The 20,027-nt window shown below is 46.7% G+C and overlaps 1 protein-coding gene across 5 annotated transcripts in view; it reads right to left on the bottom strand.

Moving 5' to 3' along the window:
- The window catches only part of sorcs2 (sortilin-related VPS10 domain containing receptor 2), a 963,142-nt gene that overhangs the window by 119,962 nt on the left and 823,153 nt on the right, over positions 1-20,027 (bottom strand). For all 5 annotated transcript variants that reach the window (XM_072495949.1, XM_072495950.1, XM_072495951.1 and 2 more), the window contains exons 12-14: positions 16,660-16,736; positions 8,615-8,706; positions 3,253-3,360 (exon numbers count right to left, since the gene is read on the bottom strand). In XM_072495949.1, the coding sequence (XP_072352050.1) occupies positions 3,253-3,360; positions 8,615-8,706; positions 16,660-16,736 (277 nt within the window). The remainder of the gene's footprint in view (positions 1-3,252; positions 3,361-8,614; positions 8,707-16,659; positions 16,737-20,027) is intronic.

Raw genomic sequence — 20,027 nt, 5'->3', positions numbered from 1 at the left:
TCGCCATGGCATTCCAAGGACTGTCATGTCAGACAATGGACCTTGTTTTGCCAGCCATGAATGGTCGTCCTTTGCCGCAGCATATGGTTTCACTCATGTGACATCCAGCCCTCTGCATCCACAATCGAACGGGAAGGCTGAAAAGGGTGTCCACATCGCAAAGCGGCTCCTGTGCAAGGCGGCTGATGCCGGATCGGACTTTAACCTTGCCTTGCTGGCCTATCGATCGGCCCCGTTATCCACGGGCCTCTCGCCAGCGCAGCTACTAATGGGTCGCTCCCTCAGGACGACGGTACCTTCCGTCCTGGCACCGACAACAGACCATGAGGTGGTTCTTCGGAACATGCAACTGCAGCGTGATCGCCAGAAAGGTCGGTACGACACACGAGCGACGGACCTGCCCCCCCTGTCCTCCGGAGACAAAGTACGCGTCCATCAACCGTATGGTGGCTGGTCAGCACCGGCCGAAGTCCTCCGACAAGTGGCTCCCCGCTCGTTCCTGGTTCGCATGCCGGATGGTTCCGTGCGTCGCCGCAATCGGCGCGCCCTTCGCCGACTTCCACGCTCACAGCCACACAGCACGCCAGATCCTCAACAGGCTTCCGAGGATGACTTTGTGGAGCTGCCGCACATCACGCCCTTTCCATCGCCACCCATGGCCATGCCTGCACAGCAGCCGGTGGTTCTTGATCCACCCTTGAGGCGGTCAACCCGAATTCGTCGCAAACCCATTAGAATGGACTTATAATACAGTTCATATGTTTAATAAGTTGCACAATTTTACATGATAACCTGTTGTTGTTTATCGTTCCAGATGTCGTCTGACTGGACAACTGTTCAAGTTTTTTTTTCTTCTTCTCTCGTTCGTATTTCTGTTATGTTATGGTACAACTGGATTCATGTGACGCACTCGACATCGCCCCATGTACATAGTTCCGTCATAGACACATGCTGCACACGGCACGCACACACTCTTAGATGCACTCACGTCACGATCATATTTAATACCACGTAGGCACATATCTTTGTAAAAAGGGGGGATGTCATGATATTCAAACACACACATCATGATGGACACACTAACAGGCAAATCAGAGTACACAACACCACAACCAATCACAGACAAGAACACCAACCACATAAAAAGCACGAGCACGACACCTGGGGGTCAGTAGGTCTGGGGAGAAGGGAACAAGAAAGAGCTGTTGAAACACCACAAGCAGGGAGCCCCCCACGTGCAGAGTGCAAAGACCAAACTGTAAATAGTGAGTTTAAATAAAGAAGCGTTGTACCATATGCAACTGTGTTGGCTCATCTGTGTGTCAGAACACCCAACACCACACTCACCATCACTGATGCCTGATTTCAGCCAATTAGATTAACTCCACATGATATCAAGAAATGGTTGATTGACTGATGCAGCAAAAGCTTTAGGCCCTGATACTGTAGCAACAAAGGTATGTGCTGCAGAACTAAGTGAGCCTTTAGTCAACACAGCTAGAAGCACTGGCATCTAACCAATAAAGCCCAGGAATGTCCTCTGTAAAAAAAAACATCAATCAACTCTCAATCATCAAAGTGATTTAAATCCTCCAAGCAATATTTACTCACTAACGGCCTGCTCATGATGCTCTGTTCAGGTTCGGCCAGGAGCAATCAGCTCCAGAGCTTATTACAGCTTTGGTCCAAACATAGATGAACTGCAACAACCCATTAATGCTCCTTCAACAGCCCCTCCAAACCCATGGGGCTGGATTCTCCGCAGCCCCGCGCCGAAATCGCGTTTGGCGCGGGGGCAGAGAATCGACATTTACGCCTGAATCGGGCCCGGCAGCGCTCCCACAATTCTCGGGTTCCCGGAGAATCGCTCGCACGTGAATTACGCAGCACGACTGGGGGGCCATTGCCAGAGGCCCTCCCAGCGATACTCCGGTCCCGACCGGCCGAATTCCCGACGGCGTGGTTCTCACCACGTACGGCCGGTCGGGACTCAGTCCGCGGCCGCCCGGACGATCAAGCATTGGGGGGGCAGGGGGGGGGGGCGCCGCCTTATGGGCACTCCGGGTCCCTGCCAGCCCCCTGAAGGTAAGTGAATTGCTCTTTATTTTTTTCAGGGAAGTCTGGAGTGAAACGCCAGCGTTTTTACACCGGCGTGGGGACATAGCCTCATTTTTGGGGAATCCAGCCTATGATCTCTACTATCAAGGAGAACAAGACCAGCAGGTGCATGGGATCACCATGAGTTGGAAATGTGTTACCAGTCCTTCTTTATCATTGGGCCAAAAATGCTGGAACTTCCTCTTTTAAAGCGATATGGTTCATCTATACCACAAGATTCATGTATCTGCAGATGTGGTGATGTATTAGCCACATGTGCTTATGCAGTGAACACATCTAGTAGAAACCCACTTCCAGATTAATCTGACCACATAAAGGTACCACACTTTAGTCTTCTATAGGGCCAACCTAAGCAATCTGAAGGATGCAGCTTGAGAATCCCAATGGGTTCTCTGTCCACATAATCAGTACTTGTCTGATGAACATTTCATGCAATGGGCGGTATTCGTGGGCAAATTGATAACATTTACTCAGGAAACTTTTCTCTATTTATTGAGCCCACTTGCCTGTTAAGGGAAGGGGGTGAATTATTTACTGAATATCTATATGTTTAAAACACAGAACTGCCCTGTTTTTTGAGCTCTTGATATCTCTAAAATAATTTGTAGAATGACCATGTTTCACACATTTCACGGATTTTCAAAGGATCAAAGAAAACAATATTTTACTACAAGACTGAACACAAAACAAAGGAACCTAGCTTTGGGAATTTCTCATAACTACATGAAATACTATGTACACCATTGGACCATGCCACTTTAAAAAAAAAATGAAATGCAATTGCAATTTCCAGTACCGAATCCAGTATAGAATCCAAGGGCGCCACATGCATTGTGATTGATGTTCAACACATCTGCAGCAACAAGTATTCCAGCTCTACAATCATCTTCTCTCAATGGACATTGTTACAATCTATCATCGCTATGGTCCCCATAATTGAGTAGAATTGAGTTTTTCTCTCACACAGTAGAAGCACAGAGTGTAGTGACAAATTACATTCACACTTTCAGTATGTTGAATAATCAAACGACTAACCTCTGTTAACACAAAGCAGAGATTTACAGGTCAAATTGCAAAACATCCACATCAGTATTAGCTTTGGAAACTTGTGTATTTATCTATTGCGATACTCACGTCATAACCAGTGTTTCGTCGCCTGGTTCACTCAGCAGCCCATCTACAAAGACAGAAGTGCTCGTAAAATTGTGCGTTGTCCAAGTATATCCTTCATCCACACTGAATCTAGGTGGAAAACCAATAAAAAAACACTTCAACTCAGTTCATATTTTGGACAATAATGGTACCAACTCCAATGGTTCACATGATTGTTATATTTTCCTAATATGTAGGCTAGAATTAAAAATCTATTATTGAGTGAAAGAAAGATGAAATGATGCTGACTGGGAGAAGTATATTCACTTCATGTTTTAAATTACTATCCCTGGTTAAGAATCCCAGCCCTGTTTTAAAATTAAAATAAACCATTTGTAAGCATTTAGTTATTTCACTTCAGTGCCCCACTCACCGTAATAATATTTCCATTACCATTCATCATAACACTGCTCACAATCAGAACACACCATTTACTGCTGCCTCCCAGCACTGGGCCACTCATTATCCATTCTTATTGCAATATCATTCATTATTTCATCTTTCTGTGATGCTGCGCTGCGCTCATTCACTTCAATTTCTAATCTACTTGGCACACAACCTGCCATCATCATGGACTTAGGGATTGAACAGAAGTGATTAGAAATGGTATATCTGGCTGTGGCTAAATGAATATTTGATAGCGTTACATAGGAATAGGAAGATGAGAACAAAAAAAAAAGAGTATGATGATCCTTGAGCTGGTTGCATGCCCCCCCTGAATTTTGCATTGCCAGTCCAGTGCATTATTGGTGGCCTAGGAAATTGTGCCCCGCTGGTGAGAATAGTCAGATTCAGCTGGAATTTGTGCAGCCAGGCTGCGGTCAGGTCACTTTGATAAACCAAGCACGTGTCTGTGTCAGTATTGTCTGTCTCTTGTCTCTCTTTAGTGCTCGGATGTGTTCAGATCGGGCACGACCAGCTATTGACAATCGAACAAATTCCCGACTAATTTATGACTTTCCTCCTTTAGTGAAAGGTGCCCTTTTAACCAAAATGCTTATAAAAATCCCAAGATCATGAGATACATACAAATAAGGGCCATCAACGCAAATAAAACGGCTTTCATTTACCTTTCATGTTTTGAGAATTTTTTGACTATTCATCCACAGAAAGGTTTGGACAAAGAAAAATTTACTTTAAAGCTTAGAATTTTTGAAGCATTGTATCCTCAGGCGGTTGTGAGCAAGTGGTGCGGGCCGAAGAAACATACAAATTCATCACCTTACCCATAGTTTAACTATGCAGTCCTGTCAGCTCCACAAAAATCCATGTGATTCAAGCCATAGTGCGAGAGGAATGGGGTCATTAACAGCAAGAGAGGGATGGCAGGTCTATTTGTGCCGAGAGAGAAACAGCAAAGCTATTGACAGTGAGAGAGTAGCTGTGGGGTCATTCACTGCAAGAGAGGGGGAAGGGGGTCATTCACTGCAAGAGAGGGGCATCGGGGCCATTCACAGTGAGAGAGGAGGAATGGGGCCATTACCACAGAGAGAGGAGCAGTGAAGTAATTAACAGCGAGAGAGGAGCAGTGGGCCCATTAGCAACGACAGAGGAGCAATGGGGTCATTAACAGCGAGAGAGGAGCAGTGGGGCCATTAACAGTGAGATAAGAGCAGTGAGGCCATTAATAGCGAGAGAGGCAGTGGGCCATTCACAGCGAGAGAGGAGCAGTGGAGCCATGAGCAGCGAGACAGGAGCGATGAGGTCATTAACAGAGAGAGAGGCTGTTGAAGGTAGTGATGAATCCGTCCGGGGCTCTGGTACCGGAGGTGGTGGTGTCCATGGATGCGGAGAAGGCATTTGATCGGGTGGAGTGGAGGTACTTGTTCGATGTTTTGGGAAGGTTTGGGTCTGGGCCGAGATTTGTGGCATGGGTGCGGTTGCTCTATGTGGTGCCAAGAGCGAGGGTGAGGATGAATGATATGAGTTAGTGAAGCTTTGACTTACACAGGGATACAAGGGAGGTGCGCCCGCTGTCGCAGTTGCTGTTTGCGCTGGCCATAGAGTCATTGGCAATGGCTCTTAGAGGTTCGTCAGAGTGGCGGGGGTTTATGAGGGGACAGAGGGAGCATCGGATGTCGCTCTATGCCGATGACCGCTTGCTGTATGTTTCGGATCCGCTGGAGAGTATGGGAAGGATTATGGTGGGCCTGCTGAGGAGGTTTGGAGGGTTCTCGGGGTACAAATTGAATGTAGGGAAAAGCGAGGTATTCCTGGTGAATGAACTCGGACAGCGGGCTAATTTAGGGGGGGATGCCATTTACAGTAGTGAGGGATAGGTTTAGGAATTTGGGGATTCAGGTAGCAAGGGAATGGATGGGTCTCCATAAGTGGAACTGTTGGAGAAAGCCAGGGAGGATCTTAAAAGGTGGGATACACTATATTTGATGTTGGCGGGGAGGGTCCAAGTGGCGAAAATGAATATTCTGGCAGCATGGTGGCACAGTGGTTAGCACATCTGTCTCACGGCACCGAGGTCGCAGGTTCAATCCCGGCCCTGGGTCACTGTCCATGTGGAGTTTGCACATTCTCCCCGTGTTTGCGTGGGTTTCGCCCCCACAACCAAAAAGATGTGCAGGGTAGGTGGATTGGCCACACTAAATTGCCCCTTAATTGGAAAAAACAAATTGGGTACTCTTAAATTTATTTAAAAAAATTAATGCTGCAGAGTGTCCACAGCGTCTGGTCTATGCTCAAGGCCTCCATAATCAGCACCTGCGAAGAAATGCTTAGTCCGTTGACCAGGAAACACCAAGATGGATTTGATGAGAATGACCTCGAGGTCCAGGAACTGTTAAGCCACAAGTGCAAGGTTTTTCTGAGCCTGAAGCAGCAACTCAACTCGAGAGCTTGAAAGCAGCTCTAAAGGTGGCTGTAGGTTGAGTTCCAGCAAAAAAAACCATGACTTACAGAACAGATGGTGAGTGGAGAAAGTGCAGGAGATCCAGCTGTTAGCCGGCAAGCACGAATAATGCGTGAGGCTTCTTTAGTGAAGTCAAGATCGCCTACGGCCCAAGCACCCAAGGCCCCACCCCACTGCTAGCCACTTTGAAGATCTCCTTAACAGAGACTCTGTTTTCAATTTGAATGCCCTGAACTGCATCCCAGAGCATGCTACCTGCCACCATCTCACACAACTCCAACCCGGCATTGGCTTGAAATGGCCATCCAACAACTAAAGAACAACAAGGCATCAGGAGCAGGTGGAATCACGGCCAAAACACTAAAAGAAGCACTATTGGTGCAAACCTCATTTCCCTTATCTGGAAGAAGGAGAACATGCCAGGAAATCTCGACACGATAATCATGACCATCTTCAAGAAAGGTGACAAGTCTGACTGCAGAAAGTACAGAGGAATTTCCCTGCTGTTGGCCACAGGGAAGACAAGAACCCCTTCATCACCTTTTCCCTGTGGCTGAGGAGCTACACCCAGATTTGCAATGCACATTCTGCCGAAGAGTGGCAACCCAGGCACGCTACCCACCCGCTCCTCCAACCACCACCTTTCCTACCTGTGACTGTAGGTCACACATTGGACCCCTCAGTCACCTGAGAACTCATTTCTAAGGTGGAAGCAAGTCATCCTCGACTCCGAGGGACTGCCTAAGAGGAGTATATTCAGGCAATTTACAAAAAGAAAAACTGAGATGTTAACAACATAGCTTTGATGCTAATTTCACATAGACAAGTAAATACTAAGTAATTTGGTGGTTTGCCTATGCAATTAGAAACCACATCACATTTATTGATGGGTGTGCACAGAGGGTTATAATACAGCCTGGGATTCAGACTGACTGAAACAAGTTTTGAAACATGGTGTGCTGCAGGGAGTCAGATTTTTAAAGAGAGAGCTGCCAGAGTCTTTGACAAAACTAAAGTCACAAAAATGCAGCAAGACTAGTTTGAAGCCACCTTCTTTCAGTAAATCAACCCTCCATTTGTGGTATCGTGGTATCTATTTCATGTTATTAAGACAATTTGTACTGAATGAACTAAGAAAATCTGATGATAATTAATCTTCTATATGTCTGCTTGTGTTAAGCTGTTGTGCAAGTATACATGCAGCCTCCTCTAGAGAACATACCGGAAGTGAAAACCTTAAAATGATGTCAGTAACGGTGGGATGCTTTGATGTAGAGGTTTGTTACCAATGAGTCTACCATAGATCTATTTTAGTGTAGGCACTCCTGCAAATAAGAGTCTAGACATAACTCTTATTGGAGTTGACTCACATTGCTGTTCGAACTACAAGCACAGCATAACTCAGGGGATACAATAGCAGTATCTTCTTGTGACCTAAACCCATGTATCTAAAGGTAGTCCAATAAAATACTTGGTAGACAAGGCTTGAAAGGAATCATTACGGCGCTTCTACAGTGAGTGAATATACAGATATGTTATCTAGAGGACCTACTAATTTGTTGTTTCAGAATTATATTTTTCCACACCACTCATTAACTTTCAGAATGGGGAGCAAGTTGTGATATGCCAAGGCGCTGCACAGTTTAAGTGTAAGCTTCCCTGACTTGTACTCTGATGTTTTGGCTATGTCGTACAATGTTCCTTTTTCTTGTAAGGTCACCATGCAATGTTGGCATGTTGAACATCTGGTCCATTAAAAGCCATCCTTTGAACATGGTCATTGGCGACTCAAATACCAACCATGGAGTACTTAAGTTACCCATTTTTGCTTTTCATTTGCAGTTGGTTACATTTAATTTGCAGTATTTTACACTTATTTATGCTAAATTTCATCTGCAACTGTTCCATACACTTTGCAGTTCCCAAGCAACCTGTTCAATTTTAAATGCCCTAAATTTTATTATCTCTGCAAATTTGACCATTTTGTGTTGAGTTCCCATGCTCAAGTTAATGTAGATTAAAAACAATAAAGATCCAACATTGAGCATTTTGCTCAACATTTCCCTCCTGACATAAAATCCTCCGAACATAAAATCCAATTGCTCCTTCATATCCTTCAACTAGCAAATATCTTATCCATTCTCATTTTACCTTTTTATTTTTAAGGTCGTAAATTCTGTGTGGAATATTGTCAAAATACTTTCTAGAGAGCAAGGCACACCCAGTGTTGATGTAAGACTAATTGATCTGCAGTTGTATAGCTCTGTTTTGCTGTCCTTTTTGTAATGGATACTATGTCAGTCTGTTATCAGCTCAGATGCCTTTAGCATTTGTTGAGTGATTGTTAAGTCAAGTCACCGCTGAAACCACATAACAGTAAAATTCTTTAACACCGCTCTTGTACACAGAATGCTTAATAAATCAATGACTATGTTACTAATACTGAGATCACCAGTGTGATATAAATTTATAATTTCTTACTTTAATATCTTCAGTGGGATTGAGGTGTCCTTGATAGCAACAATAACACCACCATGGTCAAGGTAAAGGATATGATGCTCTTCCTCAAACACCTAAAGGAAATAACAAAAAATGAATCAATCAGTATATTAATAGTCTTACTGAGCCTCACATAATTTACATTCCCAAACAAAAACAAAACTTATCAATAAAATTGTGATATTTGCAAATAAGACCCCGAGGGTTAGGAGAGGGTTCTTGGAACGCAACAGGGACCGAGGAGGGTTTGCCAAACCGAGAGAGTTACTACTGGGCAGCAAACGTGGCGATGATCCGCAAGTGGGTCATGGAGGGAGAGGGGGCGGCATGGAAGAGGATGGAGATGGCGTCCTGCAAAGGAACGAGCCTGGGGGCGTTGGTGACGGCACCGCTGCCGCTCTCGCCGACAAAATACACTACAAGCCCGGTGGTGGCGGCAACACTAAGGATCTGGGGCCAGTGGAGAAGACACAGGGGTGCAATGGGAGCATCGGTGTGGTCCCCGATCAGGGGTAACCACCGGTTTGTCCCGGGGAAGATGGACGGGGGGTTCCAAGGCTGGCATCGGGCGGGGATAAGAAGAATGGGGGACCTGTTCATTGACGGGACATTTGCGAGCCTAGGGGCACTGGAGGAGAAATTTGAGTTACCCCTGGGAAATGCATTTAGATATATGCAGGTGAGGGCTTTTGTGAGGTGACAGGTGAGGGAATTTCCGTTGCTCCCGGCACAAGAAGTTCAAGATAGGGTGATCTCGGGGGCATGGGTCGGGGAGGGCAAGGTGTCGGAAATATACCAAGAGATGAAGGAAGAGGGGGGAAGCGCTAGTAGAAGAATTGAAAGGTAAATGGGAGGAGGAGCTGGGGGAGGAGATTGAGGAATGGCTATGGGCGGATGCCCTCGGTAGGGTTAATACCTCCTCCTCGTGTGCCAGGCTCAGTCTGATACAATTTAAGGTGGTTCACAGAGCGCATTTAACGTGGGCGAGGCTGAGTAGGTTCTTTGGGGTAGAGGATAGATGTGAAAGATGTTCAGGGAGCCCGGCGAACCATGTCCATATGTTTTGGTCATGCCCAGCATTGGAGGGGTTCTGGAGAGGAGTGGCGGGAGTAATATCCCAGGTGGTGAAAGTCCGGGTCAAGCCAAGCTGGGGGCTAGCAATATTTGGAGTAGTGGATGAGCCGGGAGTGCAGGAGGCGAAAGAGGCCGGAATTCTGGCCTTTGCGTCCCTAGTAGCCCGGCAAAGGGTCTTGCTATTGTGGAAGGAGGCGAAGCCCCCTGGCCTGGAGGCATTGATTAACGACATGGCGGGGTTCATAAAATTGGAGAGAATTAAGTTTGCTTTGAGAGGGTCTATAAAGCTATGTAAATATACAATCTTGCCATGTATATATCTTTCTCAGGGAGATTTTGTATTATTTTGTTACGGGGAGGGGGTTACTGTTTGTAAGGGGAAAAATTGTGTTGTTAAAAAACCTTAATAAAAAATATTTTTTTTTAAAATAAAAAAATTGTGATTTTGGGAAGTCTCCCAAATGGGACGTCACAGTGGTTAACACAGCTGCCTCACAGCACCAGGGACCCAGGTTCAATTCCGACCTCGGGTAACTGTGTGGAGTTTGCACGTTCTCCCCGTGTCTGCGTGGGTTTCCTCTGGGTGCTCCGGTTTCCTCCCACAGTCCAAAGATGTGCAGATTAGATGGATTGGCCATGCTAAATTGCCTCTTAGGGTGGGGTTGTTGGAAAAGGGCAGGGGATTGGGCCTAGGTAGTTTGGCTGTTCAAAGTGCAGACTCGATGGGCTGAATGGCATCTTCTGCACTGTAGGGATTCTATGAAATCCATGGAGACAAAAATGAACCGCAGGGTTGATATACCTCGATATCAAGTTAAACTCGTGTTTTTTTTTTTTAAAAACAGGTCTGTGCATCCACATTTCATCTCAGGTTAAATGGGAATAGATTTCTTCACCCTTTAAAATTATTTGATTTTTATTGCCTTTTACTTGGCCCACCTGCACCGAGCTCCATTCTCCACCAGGATCATGGACATGTCATTTGCTCTGTTAACGCTATTTTTCAACTACCCACCACAAGATTCCAGGTAGTGGCCCAGTTTGACTCAGCCTTCAATTTTCCCTGCCTCTTTGTCTCCTACGGTGAAGTTCTTTGTCTGGAACCTATGGACTGCCAGAGGTGGTGAGCTCACTGCTTCGGGGTTTGCAATCATGCAACTATTCTGTGGTACAGGTTATTAATTTACCAAAATGCTGCATAGTCAAACCACCATAAATTAGGACCTAATTGTGAGCTGAAAGAAAAAAATATATAAAGCTGATGCAAAATAATGACTTGTCTATAGGAGGTTGAAGAAATTGCATCAGTTTATCATTGTCTGCAATGAAATTACAGCTATTACTGACAACTGAACATCATTTACAAAACACATTGTAAAACCCCCTTACATTCTGTATTCCTCTCAGTGAGAGAATTTCAAGAAAGTAACTTAAAAAAGAACCATCATATTTAGAATTGTCATTGTGAATGTAAAGGACAAGTTAAATTAGTATTTTCATCAGAAAATACTTTTTCCGTTAGCTGCTGCATGCTAATAGCAGCCATTTATGAATGGCCAAAAATAATTATTATAGATAAACAGAAAATGCCGGAAATGCTCAGCGGGTCTGGCAGTATCTATAGCGAGCAAAACAGCTAATTTTACAGGTCTGTGATTTTTATTGGGAAAAGTTAGAAATGCAATAAGAATTGTCACCTTGACTTAATTCATCTTCAAAAAGTTATAAATCTGAATCAAAATACAGAATCTAAATTTTCTCTAATCACTCAAAGGCTCAACATTCTTTTGTCTATGGAGGCGGCCTCATGTAGGGACACGGGTTTGGGGGCACTGTGAACAGCACCTCTGCCGTGCTCGCCGACTAGGTACTCCACAAGCCCGGTAGTGGTGGCAGCCATGAGGGTGTGGGGACAGTGACAACAGCACATGGGGCTAGAGGGGGTGTCAGTGTGGGCACCAATATGTGGCAACCATCGGTTTGCTCCGGGGGATCTGGATGGGGGGGGGTTTCAGGGCTGGCAGTGGGCGGGGATCGAGCGGTTTGGGGATTTGTTTATAGACGGGGGCTTTCTGTGCTTGGAAGAGCTGGAGGAGGAATTTGAGCTGCCGGTGGGAATGGGTTCCGTTACTTACAGGTAAGGGACTATTGCAGAAGCAGATATCAACCTCTCTGCACCTGCCGCCCCAGGGGTTACAAGATAAGGTGGTGTCAAAAGCAGGAGTAGGGGCGGGGAAGGTATCCGAAATCTATAAGGAACTGATGGAATGGGAGGGAGCCCCGATAGGGGTGGTGAAGCGGAAACGGAAGGAAGAGTTAGGTTGGGAGCCGGAGGCTGGGTTGTGGGAGGATGCCCTGCGGCGAGTCAATGCGTCCTCGTTGTGCGTCCAACTTAGCCTGATACAATTTAAGGGGCACATATGACTGTGGCCTGGATGAGCAGGTTTTTTCAAGGGGTGGAGGATAGGTGTGAGCAGTGCGCGGGTAGTCCCACGAATCATGTGCATATGTTTTGGGCTTGTCCGAAGCTTGGGGGATTCTGGCAGAGGTTTGCCGACATTATGTCAGAGGTATTAAAAGTAAGGGTGGTCCCGATTCCAGAGGTGCTGATTTTTGGTGTGTCGGAAGACCTGGTGAGTCATGGGGGCGAGCGAGGCTGATGTCTTGGCCTTTGCCTCCCTGGTAGCCCGGAGGCGGATCTTGCTAGCATGGAGGGACTGGGAGGCCCTGAAGTCGGGGGTGTTGGTGTGTGACATGGCTGGGTTTCTCAGGCTTGAGAAAATTAATTTCTCCTTGAGGGTCTCAATGGAAGGGTTTGTCTGGAGGTGGCAGGGGGGTTAAGAAGAGGAGGGAGGGGGAGGTGGACAAATGTTGGGGCGGGTTGGGACGGAATTCTTGTTGGGGTGTTATTTATATAAGCCATGTTGGCTGGTTTTGGGTTGTGTGGTTGTCCATTGTGTTAAAATTTATAATATAAATGCTTCAATAAAATATATATTTTTAAAAAACTTTCTTTTGTCTCTATTCCTCCCCTAAAACATCCATCTGCTGCCCACGTTGGGAAATGGAAAAATAAAAAACGATCCATTTCATGGCCAATTGTGTTGATTTCTTTCTTTTTTCACATCAAGATCCAAAGTAATGGAAGCTATAGGGCACAAACTTACCATATTTTTTCAAAGTGTTAGGCTCGGACTGAAAACCGGTGTGTAGCTCTCCAGCTGCATAGGCCAGTTCTCTCTATAAATCTCGAGCATCTCTGAGTGACTAGAAATGAGTGGGCGGAGTTTACGCCATCACTCTGGCAGGGCGGAGCCTGATAGAGCCAGCTTACAGAAGTCTGGGTGCCATCTTTAAAGGGCGCCTCAATCAGAACTGAAGTTGACCCCCCCCCGGGCACATTCATCAGGAGTTTTCCCCCTCCCCGTACAATTATAGGGCCCCCCCATCACCATGTATCTGTTCTGCCCCCCCGCTCTCCGACTGCTTCTCCCGTGCCTCCAAGTTCCCCCCTTAGTGCCTTCCCCCTTCGCCCCCCGCCCCCCCAACGTACATAACTGGAAACCCCCTCCCGCCCATGGGGCTCCCAGGAGGGTCTGCCCCAGCAGTGCCCCAGGTAGTGCCAACCTGGCAGTGCCAATGTGTGCCAGGAGCTGTGCCAAGGGTTAGTGCCCTCTGGTGCTGCCCAGGCATTTCACCCTCTCCCTGGGGCAACCTTTGCACCCCGGGAGGGATCCTCGTTGTTAACCTCACCGATGTGACAGCACTCTGGTGAGGTTTGGATGTTCAGTGAGGGGATCAGGTGGTGATGGGGGACTCTCCGGAGAGCGGAGAATCTCGGCCCGGGATAGGCCAAGCGGCCGTACAAAAAAAACCCGAGTCCCGCCGGCACCGTTCACACCTGGTCTTACCTGGCGGGACGTCAGCATGAATGCATCCGGGGGTGGCCTGGTTGGGGGGGGGTCGTCGTCCGACCCTGGGAGGGGGGCCTCCGCTGTAGCCTGGCCCGCGATCGGGGCCTGCCGGTCCCATTGCGCATGCGCAGACCCGCGGCGCCCATCTGACGTCGGGATCGGCAGCTGGAGCGGTGTGAGTCGCTCCAATGCCGTGCTGGCCCCCTGTAGGGGTCAGAATCGCTGCTCCTGAGGCCATGTTGACGCCGTTGAGAAACACGACGGCGTTTATGACGGCGTCAACACTTAGCCTCAGGATCAGAGAATCCAGCCATGATCTATCTGAGGATGAACACAGGCTGAGAATCCCCTCCACTATATCTGTCAATGTGAAACAATCAAAAAAGAATTTTAAAATAGTGGGAACTTTCTCGTAAGATAAGAATGACTCCAAAAGCTCGTGACTGCTGGCTGTAACAAGGGAGACAAAAAACAAGTCAAAGAAATACAGAGGCATTGCAAGTTGATTTTAAGGATTTGGTACATATTTTCCCTGTTTCTTTCTGTTGAGACTTTCTTTTGTTTTTTCTGCAGTGAGTGTAGTAGCTGTCGGGTAACTTATCAAATTTGCTGTGTGGTTACCGAGGTATTCATGAGCAAATGAGTGTCCACCTTCCGAATTAGTCCCATATGGGTAATCTTTAAAATCAGAAATTGCAATTGCTCTAATATGCTAATACTCCTCATGAATGACTGGCCATGGTTAATGCCTAGTTGGTAGTTTATGAGCCATGAATTCTAGTATAAGCTAAATAAAAAAGGGAACCCCACCCCCTTCCTCCTCTGAACTCCGCCTCAGGCCCCATTGCAGAGATATGAAATGAATTAAATGAAAATCGCTTATTGTCACAAGTAGGCTTCAAATGGGACTTCCGGTGACGACGGGCGGGAGGCAGCCGCGCGTTGGAGGGCTCCCGTTCGGGAACGGCATTGTCGGGGGTTAACGCCCGGTCCTAAGGCCAGCGAAGGCAGTAAAAGTCGGGAGTCAGCACAGAGAAGGGAAATTTCGAAGACCAGCAAAAAGAACTGCCCTGAAAAAAGCAGCTGAAAGTCCGTTGGGGAGTGGAAAGGTCACCGCGGGGTCAGTAAAGAAAATGGAGGCTGGAGCACCAGGGGAGGCCGCATTGCGTACGGCTGAAGAAATAACTAAGCTGATGGTCGTGGAATTCGAAGAGCAGTTTACAAAACATATGGAGGCAATGAGGAAGGAGATGGGGGCGGTTTTGAAAGTGCTGGTGGAGGAGGCGATTACCCCGGTGAGAACGGCGGTGGTGAGCGCAGTGGCAGAGGTGCGGAAGCAAAGCGAGGCGCTGAAGGAAGTGGAAGAGACATTACTGCAGCACAGTGGTCAACTTACCTCGATGGGGAAGGAGATGCGGAAGGTGATAGAGATCAACAAGGATCTGCGAAGCAAAATGGAAGACCTGGAAAACAGATCCAGGCGACAGAATGTGAGGATTGTGGGGCTGCCCGAAGGAGTGGCAGGACCGAGGCCAACTGAGTATTTTGCCACAATGTTGGCGAAGCTAGTGGGGGAGGCGGAGGGGGAGGATACCTCCCGAGATGAGCTAGATCGGGCACATCGGTCGTGGAGGCCTGTACCAAAGGCGAGTGAGCTGCCAAGCGTAGTGACTCTGTGCTTCTGTAGGTACAGTGTAAAGGAGACGGTCCTGTGCTGGGCTTTGCAGAAGCAGGTGGTGCAGTGGGCTGGAGCTGGTATACGGGTATACCAGGACTTTACGGTGGAGCTGGCGAGGTGGCGGGCTGCCTTCAACTGGGTGAAAAAGGCCGGGTGAAAAGGGCACTGTACGTTAGCAGGGTGCAGTGTGGCATTGTATATCCAGCGAAGCTGAGGGTGACCTACAAATCCAAGGACTTTTATTTTGGGACGGCGGAAGCAGCGGAGGCGTTTGCGAAGGCAGAAGGACTGTGGCAGAATTGAGAAATGGTCATGTACCAATGTAGCCTCATGACTGTATTTTTTTTTTGTTTCACTGCGTGCTGGGGTATGGGCTATAGGAGCCAACATTGTATATATTTGGACAAGGGAAGAAACGGGACTTTCAATCAGAATGAAGGTTCTTTGGGGTGTGTATGCGGGGTTTGTGTGCTAAAGGGGACTTCTGGGTTTTTCCTGGGGACGGGCAAGGGGGAAAGGGACCCGGGCGGGGGCCTCCACGCTGGCCGGTTTAAGCCGGCCCGTGAACAGGGGTGAGGTGGGGGGGAGGGGCTGCGTCCATCGGAGCCTGGTAGAACAGGGTCCGAGGGGTCTAGCTGGGGTGGAAAGTTGGGGGGAAGGAAACGAGGTTGGGGGAGGAGTTTTACAAGAGGAAGTGGAGGGGTGGAGTTTGGGAGGGGGGGTTTACAACTCTTGGGTGTCATTTACGGTACTCTTTTGGAGGTTGGATGGCATTGAGAGTCGTCGTGGGGGGGCGGGGGGGCGGGGACGTCGTCGTGGGGTGGGAGGGGGGAGGGGAAGGGGGTGACTCTCTTGGTTAATGGTGGCCATGGGCGATTCCGGACTCCTTTCTCTTTTTCGCCTTTGTTTTCTTTTCCACCGTGGGAGGGTTTGTTTTATTTGATGCACATATTGACAGTTGGGTGGAGTGGTGGGAGGATGGGATCGTTGTTGATGTTAAGGGTATTGACTTTGTATTTGTTACCGTTTGCTGCCTGTTGGTGGGGTGTAAATTTTGAAGGAAAATGTGAAAATGGCGAATAAAAACATTTAAAAAAAAACTAAATAAAAAAGACTTCCAGGCACGGATGAAAACTTTAAACATACATTGAATGAAAAACAAAGATAGAAGATCATTACATTGAAGGGGGAAAATAATTTTATGTGCCTCACTGCAGCTACAGTTTAGTTTAAATGATGAAACGCACTTCAGAGTGAGAATCAACAAAAGAAGTTAAATGAGAATTGCATAACATGCTGCACAAGGTAGTCAGTGTACCAACAGAACAGTTTAACCACAACATAACGTTCAGGTTACTTGCCTGCTTCCATGAATTGCCACAATCAGAGGTTATGTACATATCTTCCTTGTACTCAACCAGCTGGGCTCCGAGGTTTCCTAACAGACAGGAAGTCATTCTTTTATATTATGCAAAGACAAAAAGTGTTAAGCAGATGTGTACATATTGCCTTTTATGAACATGCAGATGGACAAAAGGGATTATTTTCAGCATCCTTTCCTGCCAGCAGGAACACTGTTTACTTTAATGAAATCATTGTTAAAGAATGCTCACATTTCATTCACCTTCTCAGTATAAAACATAATAGAAATTTTTTAAAAAGAATAATGTTTTCATTTTGGGAAACAGCTGCAGATGCCAACATTGAGGGCATTTAAAAGTTTATTGGATAAGCATATGGATGATAATGGCACAGTGTAGGTTAGATGGCTTTTGTTTTTTGACTTCCCATGTCGGTGCAACATCGTGGGCCGAAGGGCCTGTACTGCGCTGTATCGTTCTATGTTCTATGGGGACTGGGTGGTTTATACACCCCCTGGGCCAGAGTTTAAACCTGTCCACACAGATGGAAAGAAAGGAGGAGGTGAATTTAATGGCGGCAGCGGTAGCCCTGACTGGGAGCTGGAAAGCCAGGGCAGCCCTAATCGCAGCCATTTCAGGAACACCAGTGCAATTCAAGTGGCCATCAGCCTGGTGTAGAACTTCTTTCGATCAATCGGTGGGCCAACAGCTCTTCAGGCACAACAGCGCCACCAGGTGCAGTGGTCATTGCTGGGAATGCAGCCAAACTGGATCAGCAATGATGGAGATGCCTCCAAAACTTAAATAGATGGGTCGGGTTCGCTGGGGCCAGTCAGGCAGGCTCATGGATGAGTTGGTGTTAAGGGCAGGTCGTGGGATCTTTCAAAAAGGGTGGCTCTTACCACCGAGAGGGCCCAATGTGTGCCACAGAATGCCCAATCAGGAAGGCTCCCAATCCCCATTGGGAGCGCACCAAGAGGCCTCCAGCTTTTACCAGGCACCCTTCCTATGTAGCACAGGCCCAACCACCCTATCGCTGGTAGAAGACCAGTTGCCTTTATGTAGTAATGAATTGGTCACTTAAGAGCCTCACTGGCCTCTGACCAGGAAAGCCATCCTTGACATTCATGTCCTTGACTGAATGACGGAGCTGAGAAGAAAACAGATACTCCTCTCCCTCTTTCCATCCAGAATCCATATGCCTCCCCAACACCCCCCCCCCCCCCCCCCCCCCCCCCGGCTCAACCTGAGGAGTGGGTTCAATTCCACTCTGTTCGTTGATATAAGGGTTTAATGTAGGATAGGTATTGACAGTCTCAAATCAGTTGCTGATGTGTAAAGGCCAAAAGCATAAACATTTAGCTAATGAGGCACAATGCAATATTACTCAGAGAAACCGCAGGATGACTGGTGTGGGAAATGAAAACATGTCACATTAGTGCAATACATGGTGCTCTTTGGAGGCTGAACTTGCAGTACATTGATGGGGCCGAGTGGAGGAAGCTTTCCTTCACCTCTAACTGTGCTGTACATAGGAACATAGGAGGAGGCTTAGGCCATTCTGCCCCTCGAGCCTGCTCCTCCATTCAACTAGACCATGGCTGATCATATGCCTCAATGCCATTGTCCCGCACAAGCCCCATATCCCTTGCTGTCTTTTATATTGAGAAATTTTTCAATTTCGGCCTTGAACAAACTCAATGACAGAACCACCCCATGATTCAGGATTAGGACCAATGCACTAGGAAAAAAAGATATTTGCTACTTTTAACATTTTAAAAAAATGTGTACCAACTTTACCTTTATTGTCTATTGCTGAGGAGCAAAGAAATCAGTTCCATCAGATGTCCTGGGACTAAAGATTTGGGAAGGTCCATCAGCAGGGATTGCAATGCACAGTTGAGGTGATACAGGTAGACTTTGCGCTGCCTGCTCATCTCAATGATTGTGCCGTGCAGCAGCACTGTGTGAGGCTAGCATGAGTCAAAGTTAGCTTGCGCTTCTTAAAAGCAGCCTGCACATCTTAAAGAAAAGGTTCATTCAGGATGCAGCAGCTGGTAGAACTGTTTCAGAGTAGGAACAAGACAAGTGTTACAGCAGGGTGTCAGGACATTTGAAGCTAGTTCCCATAGCTTGAAGCCATGCTTTTTGAAAATAGGTGCCCAATTTTGCCAGGGAAAAAAATGTTCACCATGGGGAAACAATCAATTCCAATCTGCTCTTTACACCTAACTCAAGACCAATGTTTCAAGGTAATAACTGCCTTGTGCATGTCTAGATTTCTTGGCAGAATAGATAATGTGCGAAACAGACCATTTGAAGATTTAGAAAGGATGAATACCACTATCATAGACAATTTCAGATCAACACACCTGAATTTTAATGAGGAACAGAAGTCAACTTCCAATGTCTCACAGTGTATGGTAGGTATGCAAAGAAGATTCCACTGCTTGGACAGAATCATAGAATGACATTGAACAGAGGGAGGCCTTGTGCCTGTACCATCTCTTGTGAAACCAGCTTTCAAGTCAATGCTATTTCTCTATTCTTTTCCTATGTTTTCCCCTTTTAGTCCCACGGGCTTCTAACTTGCAAATAGGTCTATTGTTTAACAGTTCTTCAAAAGCCATATACACCACATCAATCTCACTACTGTCATCAAACCTTTCATTACTTCATCAAAAGGCTCAAATTAAGCTCGGCAAACATGAATTGCCTTGAACAAATATATGCTGACTTTCATAATTTTACACCTGCCAGTGAATTTAATCCCCAATTATTATCTCTAAATGTTTCTCCACCAATGTTGGACTAATCTCTTTTTGAACAGGTGTGCAATATTGGCAATTTTGCAGTCCTTCGGTACCATCCTCATATCCAAGGAGGAGTGGAGGATTTTCCACTGAATCTCTGCAAATTCCACCTCTAGTTCCTTTGTTAATATAGGATGCATTCCATCTGGACTGGGTGATTTTTGTAACTGAGGATCGTCAACCATTTAACTTTACGTTATCTTATTCAATGCCGCAACCTCCTCCTCCTTTATCTCTATATTGGCAGCATCCTCTTTTGAAGACAGATGAAAATAATTAATTTACTGCCTCGGTCATGCCCTCTGTCTTCACAAGGATAACACCTTTTTGGACTTGAATCAGTTCCACCATACCTTTGACTACCCTTTCGCTACTTGCATATCTATTTATTTTTTATTCCTTTATCAGAGTTACAAAGCCAAAGCTGTGAGTGTGGACAGGGGCAAACCCCCAATGCAGCTCCCTCCTGCTCCAAAAACCAACCCAAATTGAATCCAATTCACAGTCCCCACAAGAGAGACACCAGATCCAGGCATTACATCTGACCTCACGCTC

The sequence above is a fragment of the Scyliorhinus torazame genome, chromosome 3 (genome assembly GCF_047496885.1).
Source record: "Scyliorhinus torazame isolate Kashiwa2021f chromosome 3, sScyTor2.1, whole genome shotgun sequence".
Classification (NCBI taxonomy): domain Eukaryota; kingdom Metazoa; phylum Chordata; class Chondrichthyes; order Carcharhiniformes; family Scyliorhinidae; genus Scyliorhinus; species Scyliorhinus torazame.
This window is presented reverse-complemented; position numbering and strand designations above follow the sequence as displayed.